Genomic DNA, 14,357 nt, shown 5'->3' on the forward strand with positions numbered 1-14,357 from the left:
AAACGTATTATTGATTACATTATTTAATATGTATGTGTTATTGCAAATGTATTGCACTTATTTATTCGCTTCCGAGATGCATAAGATAAGATAAAAAATATAGACTATTATGCATGAAAAAATACCATTCAAGATCTATGTAATTATTTTGTACAACACTCATATTTTTATAATAAAATAAACAAAATATAAGTATGATTGCTTATTTGATTATTTCTATTTATTAAATTCATTTAATAGTTCATAACCCTCCAAGAACAAAAATAAATATTAGAGCTCGCAGAGATTATTTTCGCATTGTCACTTTCCCCTTTTTCCCAATCAAGTTCGAAAGTGAAAAAATCCGCTTTGGGGAAAATTAATTATTTTGGATTACGGGGAGTGGGGAAAATATAAGTATTAAACATTTTTATTTTCATTCAAATTTAACGCCTATGTTAAATTTAAACAAATACCTTTGTTTTTGTCTCGATTATCTTTCAAATTTTTCCATATAATATTTCAAATGGTTGGCAACGAGGTTACAGCCTTACCTAAAATTCAACTCGCTCGTTCGACGTTTTCACCACAAAAGTAGAATACATGTATATAAATACAATGGTACAATAATACAAGGTAGGGCAGCTTGAGGTGAATAGCAAAAAAGCAACTTTGCACGTGTGGCTTCTTCTGTCAAAAATAAATATTCGCAACAAGTGTTTGTGTTTATTTGACATTTTTTCAACACAAAATTCAAAACGGGAAAAATGAATGAAAGGTTATGATTTCTTCCCAAAATCCAGTAGGGAATACCATAAAATATTTGTTTCCTTAAATATTTGGATTCATTTAATAAATGTTCAATTTTATTTTGCGGTTTGTATAATTCGCTTGAAAATATGGATTCGACGTATTTGGGTAGTACGGCCGTACACAATATTTTGCCATAGTGGGGACGTTGAATATTTTTGTACGCTCCGTCGGGCAATACGTAACGTTGTTTAAATAACAATAAAAAGCAACAATATAAAATTGAAAAATATTACAAAATTAATTACAATGGGGTAACACACATTACAACTTAAATTACAATATGGCAACACGAATCTTTTTTTCAACCGCCATTTTCGAAAATTCGAATCCGCATCTCGCATTTTTTGCTTCTAACTATTCATTTAGATTAAGGCGAGAATGTGAAAACGAAAATTTGTTTCACAAGCGAGATCTCGCCCTAGCGAATATCCAGAATAAGGATGATATATAATTATTTAAAAATATGATTTTTCTAATTTCCAAATCTTGGCCTTGATTGGACTAAAAAGACACATATCCCCTTCCATTATTTTCCTCTATTATTACACACATACTTTTTTGTAGAGACAGATTTCCGCTAGGTCTCAGAACAGTTGTCGATGAATTCAGAATGTTCTTTTATTTATTTGTTGGGAGGTATCATATCCTTTTGCTCACACCACTTTCATGACCATTAACACTACATATATTGAAATATATTTTGAACGTACATTTGGTATTTACACACCAAATAAAAATAAATTAAGCCATTTAGTTGTACATTTTAAACAGTATTTCTATATTTTTTTTTTTTTTTTTTTGAAAATTAACAAATCCACCTAAAAGTACACATCATCCAAAAGATAATAAACTATTATTAAAGCAACTTGATTGCGTTTTTGTTTCTTTGTTTTGCCGCTAAATTTTATATCAGAGATAATTAATTGGACATAAAGATATTAGTTATTGTATCATAATAAAAAAATGCTTAAAATTACACTAAAAGATGTAGCCTTCGTTTAAAAGATTTTATAAATTATACAAATTTAGGTAAATACAAAACCCTGTTCTACTGGTATGTCAAATGGAATGTTGAAATATTCAGTAGGTAGTTGAGTACAATGTGATGACTTAAAATCACGGAAATGTTTACGCAACTAAAAAGAAAATGAAAAACATATATTATTCAATTTAATTCAAATTAGTTTGTAATGCAAATAGTCTTACCAAAAATTCGGCCATTTGATGGCGAACATCATCTGTGTAATCTTCCCCTATGGACATTGGGAATTTCTTGCCCTGATCAGAGGCGAATGTTATTAGTCGGGTTAAACACAGATCATCATCTGATGCTATAAAAAAATTAAATGTTTTAAAAATAAATACATCCATATGTGTAGAACGTTTTGTCATACCTGTGGAGTTTCGAATTTCCAATGGTTTCGAAAGTATTTGTTTGCAACGATTTAATTGTGGTGTTTGGAATATAAACGGATAACGGTATTTCAAAATACTCAAAGCTAAAAAGTTGCCTCGGTTTGTATCAAGTTGATTATCTCTGAAATAAGTAAATAATAACACAAATTTCAATAAATGTTTTCATGTCAGTTGAACAGAGAACGAAACGCAATAATTTCCTTTTCAACGACCAGTTCATCAGAATGTCAAATGAAAGGAAATATTAAGAAATTTGGTTTACTTACTCTGCTATAACTTCGTCTTCCGTACGTCTAATTAAACTTATGGGTCCATGATAGTTCTGAGCCAGCTCAGCATTGTTCAAATTACAATAATCACGTATGGCAATGCGTACAACTCCACCTTCAATTTGTGATTTTAGTCATTATTCTTATTCAAAATTAAAAAAATGAAAAAACCTATCTTACCCAAACTCTCAGGCATTCGTGGCTGTGCCAAATATAAAATATCATCGAAGGTGGCATCTAATATCTGAAAACCAAAAAAATAAACCGATTAACCAAATATGCTTAGGCAACATACTGAAGACTCTTACAACTCCTTTTACATCGGGAAAGCACGATGCAGCCCACAAGGACGCAAAACCTCCAATACTCCAACCGTACAATATAATATCCTCAACAGCGAAACCCAATTCATATATAGCGAATTGTACCACGGCCTCTATAGCATTTTTATCCTGTTCGGGAAATGGTGTACCAGTACTACCTTCAAATCCCGGATGATTCCATCCCAAGATTGAGTAATTCAATGCCAATGGTGTTCCAACAATACCAATTTCGTAAAATCCAGCATTACCTGTAAGCGAACGTTTTTATTAAAATTTCCAGTTTTCTACAATAGAGTAACATTACCTTCTGAACATATTACAAGAGTTTTTCCATTTGGACTCTTTTGACGATTGTCTACAAAAATCGTATCAATGTCATTGGAATCAATCGAACGAATTTTATGACGTTTTCCATTTTCTTCCTCAATTAATTTGGCACGACCCGATATCAACATTGGTCTCATATAGCTTTGCAGCAATTTAACTGAACCGGGGAAAATCATTTTAATACCGAATGTATGTATAGCAATATATGCGGCTATTTCACAGGGTAATGTTGCAAATCTAAATGAGCGAGTTGAGTTCCTTGCCAATGCCTGACATTTCTTCTTATCATCACTGTAACAATATTATTTAAATAATCATTACCATTAAAATAAATGTCCTTACCTTTGTATATTTTTCACATCAAAATCAACTGCCCAATTTTTAAATTCAAAGTCAAACAATCGCAGTGCCCTCTTTCCTTCTTCCTCGGTTTTGGGAGACTTTAACATCTCCATGGCCTTAATCATTTTCGTATAGGACGCTGATTGTGAGCGTCCCAAACCTCTCATTACCATTGAAATAGCGACAATAATACCAATGCTGGTGCTTAGCTTTGCCAGTGTAGCTATTGAATCCATGACAAAATAGCCACGACGATATAACAGTGTCGCTATTATGGGAGAACTATAGAAGCCGATATTCCATACCAAATTAAGCTAGTTATAACCAAAAATAAAATCAATATTATAACAAATTGCTTCGCAATATTTATGGCTTACCGTCGACAATATTTGGTCACCAAATTTCTCCAGGCCATTAGGCTCATACATTTTCTAAAATAAAACATAATTATGCAAAAAAAAAAAACTAAACTCGTCTCGATGTAATAATATGTTTTGTCATACCATGCCCATGCCATATTCCATATATAGTTTGGGTCCAAGTATATAACGCAAAAACCCCATTTTTGCGAAATTAATTGTCAACGTTTCAAAATCGTTTTCGTTTGCAAAAATAGTCAGAAAATGCAATAGCCTCTTTCGAAATGTAAAAATAAATTAAATGACATCTATGATCCAATAAACAGGTCGTGTCAGAAGCAATCGTTATCGACAATTTTGGAGCAATATCGAAAGCATTTGACAGCTTATCGGACGACCTTATTATTGGATCATGATCAGTGTTGCCATTTGAAAAAAATTTCCGTCCAAAATTTCCCCTAAAAAGTGCCCAAAATCAACAATTTATGCCCAAAAAGTCAAGATTTGAACAAATATACCCTTATGGTATATATTAAAAGTGAAAAAGAGCGCGCAAAATGTACCTCATCAAATTATTTGTTTTAGAACCTATGTGTGTGGACCAAATCTATTTCAGACAATTTGGAGTCCACTTAAAAATGTCCGTCTGTCTGGTTGACTGTTGCACACGATAACTTTCGAAAAGAGTAACTATTTCATCCAAACTTTGCAAATCATTATGTTTCTTCCAAACTAAATTAAAATTCTGGCACCTTTCCCACAAAAATTTTGGTGAACACAATTTTATAAGCTTTGTACAACATACTATTTTAAACAAGTCTGTATAATATTGAAATATGGTCCACTACGATCCACACTTCTGCACATACCCATAATAGGGTCAATACTGTGAAAATTGAAGCGAACGGAATATCTATATATTTCATCCAAACTTAGTCCATCGTAATATTTTTAAAGCCTAAATAAAGTCAAAAGATGGGATGCATCGGTTTAATTCTTCTTTCAACATTTATAAACAAAATATTAGGCGAATGGAATGTCGATTTTTATTACCTCTTACACAAACAGTCAGAATTTAATAAAAACGATCCACCTCTAGTAAAAAAGAACCACCTAGAGAGTAATTACATAGACCTCCTCAAACCATAGGATAAGTGTATATATCTGTCGGAAACACAGTTATTTAGAATAGTCTGATGGGGCCATATGGGGGCCCTACACAAATACCAGTGGATTTAAATTTTCAGTGACAATTGCCCATATTTGTGCCTCAAATAATAATAACAATGTAGAAAGGCTTGTTTATTTCATGGATTTCGGATTATAAATATGGCCTTTTATCCCATAAATATTAACCAGTCATTACCGAAAATTATAGGAGTCACCTGGAACTTTAAACATTTTGTAACGTTCAGCACAATTTTATTCAATTCCCACATCCGAGTATATACATCATAATTGTTAGTATATATTTAAATGTCAACCACTCCTCTTTGATATAGTGTCAGCTTTCACGGCCTTCGTTTTGTGGAGTAATTTTTCACACAAAGGTCTTGGAAAATTGGACCCGCCAAATATTGTTCAATATTTATGAGAACATCTAGCCTTGTTTCCAGAGCAGATTGTGATTTCTAGAGGGAGCAGGTAAAACCCATAATCGATATGTGTCGACTTTGTGCAGAACAAACTGTCTAGATGGACTCAGTCAGGGTATATATATATGTATACTATAAGAGCAATATTAAGCCTTTTTTAAATTCTTGGGTCTTTAATATACCTCACAACATCGGGTAAACAAATATAAAAAGAAAAATATTAATATGATGGCAACAAAAAAATGCCCAAAATCCGCCAAGGTAACAAATTTTACATTTTTTATGCCCACTTTTGGGCATAAATGCCCACTTTCGGCAACAATGATCATGATGACATCAAAAAAATTCACCACTCTTCTTCTTATCGCATGGAAACACAGCGTGAAATGATAACGTCTTAATCGTTAATTGTTAAAACATGAAAAAAAACTCTTTATAATTTATAAAGGTAACACTTGTAATATATTATATATTTTTTCACCTGGTCAATCTGCTTTTATTTTGTGGAATCATTTATATTTGGTCTACTAATTTTAACTATTATAACAAATTTTTCTTTATGTAATCGAAAAATATAGTAAAAATTCATAGCTTCTTGCAGTACGGGAATAGACCATTTTTTTATTTTTATATATTTTTTTACAGTCGGCACCGCTTTCAAAATAGCATTTTTTATTGGAATTTAATATATTTTATTTCCCCAAATACGAATTTTCGCGTTTCTCTTAAATATATTTTTACCCAAAAAAGACAAAATCATTTCAGCCGCTCAATGCACATATCGGTTAACACCATGGTATAATTATTATATGATATAATTATTACATGGTATTATTATTAAGGTGGCTTGTTCCATCAAATCATTTGGAAATAAATCATTTCGGAAATTTTATTAATTTTTCATTTTACTTGTTGCGTATATAACATATATAAATATGGCCACCTGGTACAATTATACAAGTTAACTCCATTACTCAGCTGATTTGATTCCAACGTGTCAATTTGAATGTGACAAATTTTGTTTTTAAAAGTGGACTAGCAGGAAAATTAAGTGCACATTGATTTTGAAATTATTCTTTATTATATGTAATTCCGTATTAAATTTACTCCATTTGCTTATTGGGAAACTTTGAAGCACTAAATCTGTTTTCATAAAATAATTCCCGATTTCTAGCATATTCATTTATGTTATTCCTAGTTTTATCCACAACAGTGGTCTATAATGTGAGTAAAGATTGGAGAGGTTCGTTCGTTTTTTAGTGGGTTTTCAATGAAATTGACTGCATCTCCAAAACGGTTTTATATAGGGTCTGTTCCAGTACTTTTTTAATAGTAAAACTAGTAAAAGAGAAACATTTCAAAATCGCTCTCAAAGTACAAAATAATTTGAAATGTTCGGAAACGCAAATCTGGTAAATATACCAAAATTAGATGGCAATACTTCAAAAACAACATAACAGCCAATCAGAAATTGGCATTCCTGTTTACCATTTTTACTCGGCCAAATTTTTCGAGTAAAAAGTTTACAAAGAGAACGCCATTTTGTTTTATGCTCTTTTAAATTTTATTCAATGTTTTACCAGTTTTGTAGGTTCAGGAACGGTTTTCGAGTAAAATGTTGCAAAACTTGTTAAATTAGTAGATTCTTTTAGGTTCTGGACCGGAACTAAATGATACCCATTTTATATTTACCGGTTCCGTAGAACCGGGTATAACCGAGTACCCGAACTTCTGGGTCAAATAACCGGGTAACCGGGTACGTCCCCCAATAAAAAATTTATCCCCATAATTGGGGTAAAAGTACCTACCTCTGGAAGAAATGTCAGAAAAATCTGATCGTTTTTACTAATGTAGAGTTAAGCCAATGCTGGGAATTGCGAGTTATTCCATGAAGAAAGATTTGCTTTAACAAATTTTCCCAGCAGGCAGATTGAGAAAATTGAATAGGGGAGCACATTTAATAAATAACAATTTCAATTTGTTGGGTGATTTTTAAAAGCGTAATTTGTCAAATTCATTTTGACACTAGTATAACGTTGGAATCAAATAGCTGTTACCTTTTATAATTGTACCATGAACTGTACCATGGATTTTGTCAAACCTGTTGAAAATCGAGTTTCGTCTTTACTGAATAATGCAACACTGTGCGGTTCTCGTGCAGTCGCCATGTCATCTCATTCGTAAATATTTCGTAATCTACTTTGAGTTATTCTTTATCGGTCATTTTGTATTCTCTCCCCATTTCCTTAGCAAGAGGAACGTTTTTCAATTCTTCCTGATTGCGCCATCTCTGTTTCTGTTGAGTGAAGAGAAACAGAAACCCAATCGTAAACAATTGTTCTATACTAGAACTGTTTTTGTAAGGGAGGACACACATACAAAATGTCTTCTTCGTTGCGGGGCATACATATTAACCTATTCAACGAGAATTTTCTCAATGAATCAGAACAGGATGCTAATTCAGCACTCACAGAATTGGACAAAGGATTACGTTCTAAACTCGGTGTCCAATGTGAGGCTATTGTACGATTTCCACGTCTCTTTGAAAAGTATCCCTTCCCAATACTTATCAATTCGTCTTTTCTGAAACTGGCCGAATTCTTTCTGAATGGCTCCAATTTATTACGTTTTTGGGTGCTACGAGTGTGCCAACAGAGCGAGAATCATTTGGATAAGATATTAAGCATTGATGCTTTTGTAAAGAGAATATTTATGGTCATACACTCAAATGATCCAGTTGCCCGGGCTTTGACTCTGCGAACATTGGGCGCAGTTTCGCGTGTAATACCTGAAAAGCAACAGGTCCACCATGCAATTCGTAGGGCATTGGATAGTCACGACACAGTGGAAGTGGAGGCGGCTATTTACGCCAGTAGCCAATTTGCCTCTCAATCCAGGTCCTTTGCAATAAGCATGTGCGCCAAAATTTCCGATATGATAGAGTCTCTGCAAATTCCGGTGCCAATGAAGCTGCAATTAATACCTATTTTAAGACACATGCATCATGACGCTAATACGGCAGCACTGGTGAAAAAATTATGTTTGAATTTACTTCCAAAATATCCGGCAGAAAGTTTTGTCGTCGCGATTTTTGCTTCGTTGACCGAACTATCGGCAAGAACATTGACTGGTGTACCGGACCAGGTTAGTCTATTGTTGGAAGCAATCAGCAATGATCAGCGTAAACCAGTGCGAGCACAGGCATTGAAATCCCTAAATAAACTGGCTGAAAAACAATGTGTCCATGCTTGGCCCAAATCGGCAATACACGATCTCATCTGCAAAGCATATGCCTGCACTGACTCAGCGGAGCAGTATTTATTTCTTGGTGTTATTTTAAAGTTAAGTGACTGTCCGTTAACGTGTAACATACTTCTGGATGAAAATGTGGAACACCCATCTGTATTAGATTTGTGTAAAAATTGCCTATGTCTCAAGGATTATACCACTGCCAGTCAAGCAATTACTGTTCTAGCTTCCTTGGTTTCGTATGCGAACATATGTAATAAGGCCAACTACGTTGATACCATTATGGAGATGATTAATTTACACTCGCAGAGTCTAATATGGTGTACAATAAAGGATGCAAAGCATTCCAGTGATTTGAGGAAGATTTTAGCTTGTGGCATTAAAGTTTCTTCCGTTAGGACTGAATTTGGAATCGAATTGGTAACCACATTGGCTAAACTCTTGAACGATAATGTAGAATATCCTTCGGCAAATGAGAAGGCAATGTGTGAAGCATTAGGATCATTGTGTTCTTACTTTCAATTGAGGAAATTTGCCCCGCCAGCAGCAGTGGCCGATGGAGAGGAAATGGAAACGGATCAAACTAAAGAACAAAAGGTAGGTTTCAATGTACTTTTTTTGCTATTATAATAATAAATTTGGCTTTGCTTCTATGTTAGAATCATAGCAACTACACGTATTATCTTCTTCACCTTATTCCAGACAAATCCAGTGCTTAAGAATCTGTTATTGATTATGCGCAAATTGACAACAACAATTGAACGCGTGTCCCCCGAAGAGCCATCGCATACGGTGGAAATTCTCTCAGCAGTAGCACTACAAGCCATGATGGGATGTTTTATACCAACAAAAGTAATGAACACCTTCGATGCTATCGTTAATAAGAGTAACCAATGGACTCAGTACAGAATAGCACGTTCTGCCAGTCGATACGGTCAGCACTATCTGGCAGCGCATATTTATTTGAAATTATCAAGAAATACAGTTGTGGACAAAATGCATTTCTTCTTGACGGGATTGGCACAACTAGCCCACGCAGAATGTATACTCAACTATAGCGTATCTTATGAATTTATGCAAGAGAACTATGAATTGTGTGAAAATTTTATTGTTCGAAGTGTGCCAATGGAACAATCAATGCCACTAATGCAACGCTTAGAAATGGCTATCAATTTATATTGGCAAGCATTGGCTAGTTTAAGGGCAAGCTCCTCACCATCCCACCCAGCAGTTACATTTCAACTAGAGTTCCTGAAACTTCGAGCCCAGTTTTTGCAAACTCTTCATTCAGCGGTAACAATTAAAAATGCCCAGATCATTGTACCTCCCCCGGCTATAGCTGGAAGTTTGGCCCAAAATTCCAGGGATTATTTGCAAAAATTCGGCCACGTAACAAATCAGTTGAGAAAATTGGTTAAAGAACTGAAAACCTGTGAAGAGGCATTTGGTCGTCTCTATAAATCCACTTTCGATGCCGATCCTCTAACTCTGGAATTTTTGGAAATCATTCAACATCAGTGCGTTAAATTTGCTCACATTGTCGAAACTATATGTTTTGTTACACCCTCCGAACCGCCCGATTTTCAGACTGTCGGTAAATGTCCCGAAACCATGTATTTGGTGAATTCTTGTCGTCGTATGGAAGAGCTAAGTAGATCGATACCAAAAGAGCCATCCAACAACAAGACCATCAACAACTTCCACTTGGATATAATTTTGGCAGAAATCGAAATTATAACAAAAACGCCGCTGTGTTTGCCGCGTTATTTCTTCCAGGTATTACAATCGACACAAATTAAATTATCCGTCATACCACCACCCAGGAGTGACGGTAAACCGGTAAATGTGCAGGCCGGTAGTAATTTGGTAATAAAAGTTGAGGGTGTTATTCTACATTATGGTAAGCGACCATCGCTGTTTAGAAGCGTTGATGCAGTTCAGTTGAGTTTAATGTCCAGGCTGGTGCAGACCCCACGGCCGCCCGGAGGGGAAGCAATGAAAATGCAAAATGATACGGTTACGCTAACACAAGTCGTCAAGCCTCAACGTGACTTTCTTTCGGGAAATTTCTTGGTACCCATATCGACTGGTGGACAATGGCAGGTAACATTGGAGACATATGTTATAGATGAGAATGGCATCACGTGGTGTACCGGGCCAAAAAATACAATGTTAGTTCGAGTATTGGATGATCCAACGAAACAGCAGCAAACAGCTGCTCCTTCTGCGCAAACACGGCGTTTTTAAGATAAATGATTGGTATCCTCAGGATGTTTCCAATGGGTTGGTTGGCTGGTTCGTACTAACGTTTAAGTCCGAATAAAACATTTCTTGTTATTCAACAACAACAAATAAACTATATCATATGAACTTTATTTTTGGAATGGATAGTAGTCCAATCCCGAATTGTAATTATATTTTGGTTTTTGTTTTTTCTTTGCTATTTCAATCATCTCTTGAACATCTTTGCGGTATGCGGGTGGCAGCATTTCCTCGTGCAGGGTGCATTCATATTTTTCCGGTTCCTCCATTTTGTAAACATTGCGTCGTATTATGTCTACATCACGACCAAACTCTTCCTTCAAATCGGATATTTTACCAGGAGCAGCATCGAAATTTATTGCAAAATATGTACCTTCCCGATGGACGAGACCTTGTTCACTTATTTTATAGGGCAAAGCCCTGGAGCCTAAATTTTGTAAACGCCGTATAATGCCTCCCTTGTCGAGAATGGATTCTGCGGTTCTTTTCAATGCCGACACCAGTTCAGGCTAAAACATGACATAGACTAATGCATTATTACTAATTTTAACACGTAGCTTAGGTTCTACTCACTCGGGACATCTGCCTTAAGACCAAAAATAACTCATATGATGGCATTTTAATACAAATTTATTATTAATTTTTATTTAATTATGTAAAATACGCTACTAGCGTGAATTTCTTCAAGCAATAGAAATTCAATTCGCCTTGTTAACAGCTGTTCGGTAAATGTAAACCATGGCGAATTTATGTGACAATCTATAATAAGGCGAATTCAAGGAATATTTAGTAAGGTAGCAGCATTGGCTCAGCTGTTGGTGCAAAAAAAAAAATGTAATGTAAAACCAAAAAAATATAAATAAAAAAATCTCCGAATTTTGAAGAGCTTGCTCTTATAAAAGTTAGTAATATAGTAATATAATTTAGATACTGATTCATTCCACAAACCATACATGTCTTCTCTACGGAATGTTGGGTTTATCCAAAGTAGCCCTGAGCAAGCATGGGAACTGGTGCCCTTGTTTACATTTACCAATATGTTCGTTCTCTACGTTCTCTTTTGCCAAAACAAACAGATTGACAAGATTTTTTACACAATTTCTTGTAGAAAATGTTAATAAAAGTATTGTCAAACAAGCTTTTCGAAATTCGGAGATTTTCATTTATAATTTTGCTTTTTAATTTTTTAGTTCAACATTACAACAACATTTTTGACATTTATTTGCACCAACAGCAGGGCCGATGCGGCTACCTTATTAAATATACCTTGATATCTACCTTGCAACAACCGATGTTTGTTGTAGAAATTCGCCGATGCGGCTACCTTGTACACTAATGCACAAAATAGTACGATAGCGGTGATTGCCAAACACGTTTTCTCTTTGTCTCTCTTTGTGTCAGTCATTTTTGTTGATGATCTCTCAGTTACGCTCTCACACACTTACTCTTAATTTAGTTCTGTTCAACTCTGCTTGTATATCAACCTTGATATGGAGGTTTCTCATTTACTCTCCGAGCATTTTCTCTCTGCACACCTCTAATCCAAAGTCAATTGCATAGCGTATATGTCAAATATAATTCACTGAATTTTTGTAGCGCCTAAAAGTATGCTCATAATTTCCCAAAGTAACATGTAGACACAAAGCAAACAATCTGACAACACATCTGCATTTTTCTGTTTTTGTCGAACTGGAATTTCTTCAGTTTTCCCAATTGGAGTACTAGGCAAACAGAATCGCGTAGCTGCTATATTTTGATACATGGTCAATTTCAAATGGTCATAACTCGGTGATGAATTGGGATATTTTCACTATTGAATACTACAGATCGTGGGGAAACTTTTTAAAGGATAATGATTAAAAGTTCCTATATAATAGCTATTATTTTTTCAAATATTAATCGAGGATTTTTTAAAAACAATTTTTTGAAATACCAAAAGAGTGGGGATTATTTACTTAAAGAGTGGGCCAATCTTCACGAAATTTTGCATGTAAGATAGGTTCTGCCCAATGAAGACCCCTATTGTTTTTGGCAAATAGTGAATCGACCAAATACTTAATTTTTGTCGGTTTTTTGGTCGCTCCAGAGGCCACAATTATGGCCCAAACATCGCGTTTTCATATGGAGAAGGGGATCGGGCCAGAGAATAAACATGCGTGTTTTTATAAAGATCGGTAAATATTTAGCGGGTCAAATGGACCCTGACTTTTGTGTGAAAATGACAAAATTTATATTCTATAGCGTATATATTTAGTCCTGAAGGACATATACCCGAGAAGTTGATAGTACAACCAAGAGGATTGGCTGGCCTTTAAATTGATACCAATTATATTGTCGTATGTACTCGGATGTGGGAGTTACACGTAAATATTTACAGGTGCTTACATATTCAGATATTATTTAGTAAACCATTACCACTCACTCTTGAGGGCGGAAATATAGCACCGATCGCTTTGAAATGTTCCATGAGGTTCCAGTTATGGTCAAGGATAACGCCTATAATTTTCGGTGATAATCAGATAATGATTTTTGGATGAAGTGGACAGAAATCTTATTTTTTTCCGAGTCGATCTATAGGCCATAATTCAAAGCCGAACATAACAACACAACCCACGGTGACATCTAATCGGGTAAGTTAGAGTTCCGTGGTAGTTGTGTAGGGTATCGTATGGTCGGCCCCGCCCGACTGTACTGCTCCGCTCACTGGTTTTAATATGTTAAAATGCCTAAAGAACTTGGATTTTAAGGAATATGTTATCAAAGACTAATATGAGGTACTTGAAGAGTTTGCCCTGTAGACCACCCTTCTTAGGATTTAATGTAGGTTTGGAAAAATATTACGTTTTCCAAAGTTTGGATCAAAACAGACATTCGATTATGTTGTTTTGAATTAACAAATTTTTAAAATGTTGAAACTTTGTGAGTGAACAGATGGGACCCCACTTTAGATACAATGTAGGCTAGGTAAAAATATTCCGATGAGAAAAGCTTGGATGTAAATAGGATATTCCGTTCGATTTCTTATGAGATTTAAAAGTTTTCAAAATGTTGACCCTTCATGGGGGGAGGTATTAGAATGAATAGACCGATAAGTCCCATATTCCAAAAGGCATGATTAAAATATTATCATGTGCAAAGTTTGGTTTGAATATAAAATGCATTTTCGGCAAAATTTCGACCATTTTGTGGGGAATTACCCGAACGGACATTTGTAAATTGAATGCAAATTGTCCCAAACGCTTTTGATTCAAAGTAACATGGTGTCTAAAATTCAATATTTCGATGTGAGATTTGAAAAAAGCACTGACGCCCCTTTGGCTTCATACATTTTTATAAATAGAAAAAAATCTAAATTTTATATAATACACAATTTTCATATATTTTCATTGAATATGAACATCTATTTATTGTCGCAAAAATTCA

General features: G+C 34.7%; 3 protein-coding genes across 3 annotated transcripts; 1 reads left to right on the top strand and 2 right to left on the bottom strand.

Annotated features, from left to right (window-relative positions):
• Positions 1-1,817: 1,817 nt before the first annotated feature.
• On the bottom strand, positions 1,818-4,059 carry LOC133323902 (phosphatidylserine lipase ABHD16A). The gene is made up of 10 exons (XM_061532805.1): positions 3,973-4,059; positions 3,847-3,900; positions 3,470-3,783; positions 3,105-3,418; positions 2,786-3,048; positions 2,658-2,721; positions 2,475-2,592; positions 2,187-2,329; positions 1,999-2,123; positions 1,818-1,928 (listed from the first exon to the last, which is right to left on the bottom strand). The coding sequence occupies exons 1-10, from the start codon at positions 4,030-4,032 to the stop codon at positions 1,818-1,820; spliced, it is 1,566 nt and encodes a 521-aa protein (XP_061388789.1). The 5' UTR covers positions 4,033-4,059.
• Positions 4,060-7,805: 3,746 nt separating this feature from the next.
• Positions 7,806-10,919, top strand: LOC133323921 (integrator complex subunit 7). Its single transcript, XM_061532825.1, is given in 1 exon segment — positions 7,806-10,919. A coding segment is annotated over 1 exon segment (3,114 nt).
• Positions 10,920-11,033: 114 nt separating this feature from the next.
• LOC133323909 (small ribosomal subunit protein bS6m) lies at positions 11,034-11,576 on the bottom strand. Its single transcript, XM_061532812.1, has 2 exons — positions 11,508-11,576; positions 11,034-11,443 (listed from the first exon to the last, which is right to left on the bottom strand). The coding sequence occupies exons 1-2, from the start codon at positions 11,550-11,552 to the stop codon at positions 11,045-11,047; spliced, it is 444 nt and encodes a 147-aa protein (XP_061388796.1). The 5' UTR covers positions 11,553-11,576; the 3' UTR covers positions 11,034-11,044.
• Between the last annotated feature and the right edge of the window lie 2,781 nt (positions 11,577-14,357).

The sequence above is a fragment of the Musca vetustissima genome, unplaced genomic scaffold, assembly GCF_032173495.1.
Source record: "Musca vetustissima isolate MV318-11 ecotype Yass unplaced genomic scaffold, APGP_CSIRO_Mvet_v1 utg24669, whole genome shotgun sequence".
In the NCBI taxonomy this organism is placed as follows: domain Eukaryota; kingdom Metazoa; phylum Arthropoda; class Insecta; order Diptera; family Muscidae; genus Musca; species Musca vetustissima.

Bases quoted from the DNA above. Each gene is read 5' to 3' on its own strand.
- LOC133323909 (XM_061532812.1), bottom strand. From the start codon at position 11,552: ATGCCATCATATGAGTTATTTTTGGTCTTAAGGCAGATGTCCCGA. The intron at 11,444-11,507 runs GTGAGTAGAACC...GTCATGTTTTAG, and splicing joins TCTTAAGGCAGATGTCCCGA to CCTGAACTGGTGTCGGCATT.
- LOC133323902 (XM_061532805.1), bottom strand. From the start codon at position 4,032: ATGGGGTTTTTGCGTTATATACTTGGACCCAAACTATATATGGAATAT. The intron at 2,722-2,785 runs GTAAGAGTCTTC...TTTGGTTTTCAG, and splicing joins TTCCCGATGTAAAAGGAGTT to ATATTAGATGCCACCTTCGA. The intron at 1,929-1,998 runs GTAAGACTATTT...TTTTCTTTTTAG, and splicing joins ATCAAATGGCCGAATTTTTG to TTGCGTAAACATTTCCGTGA.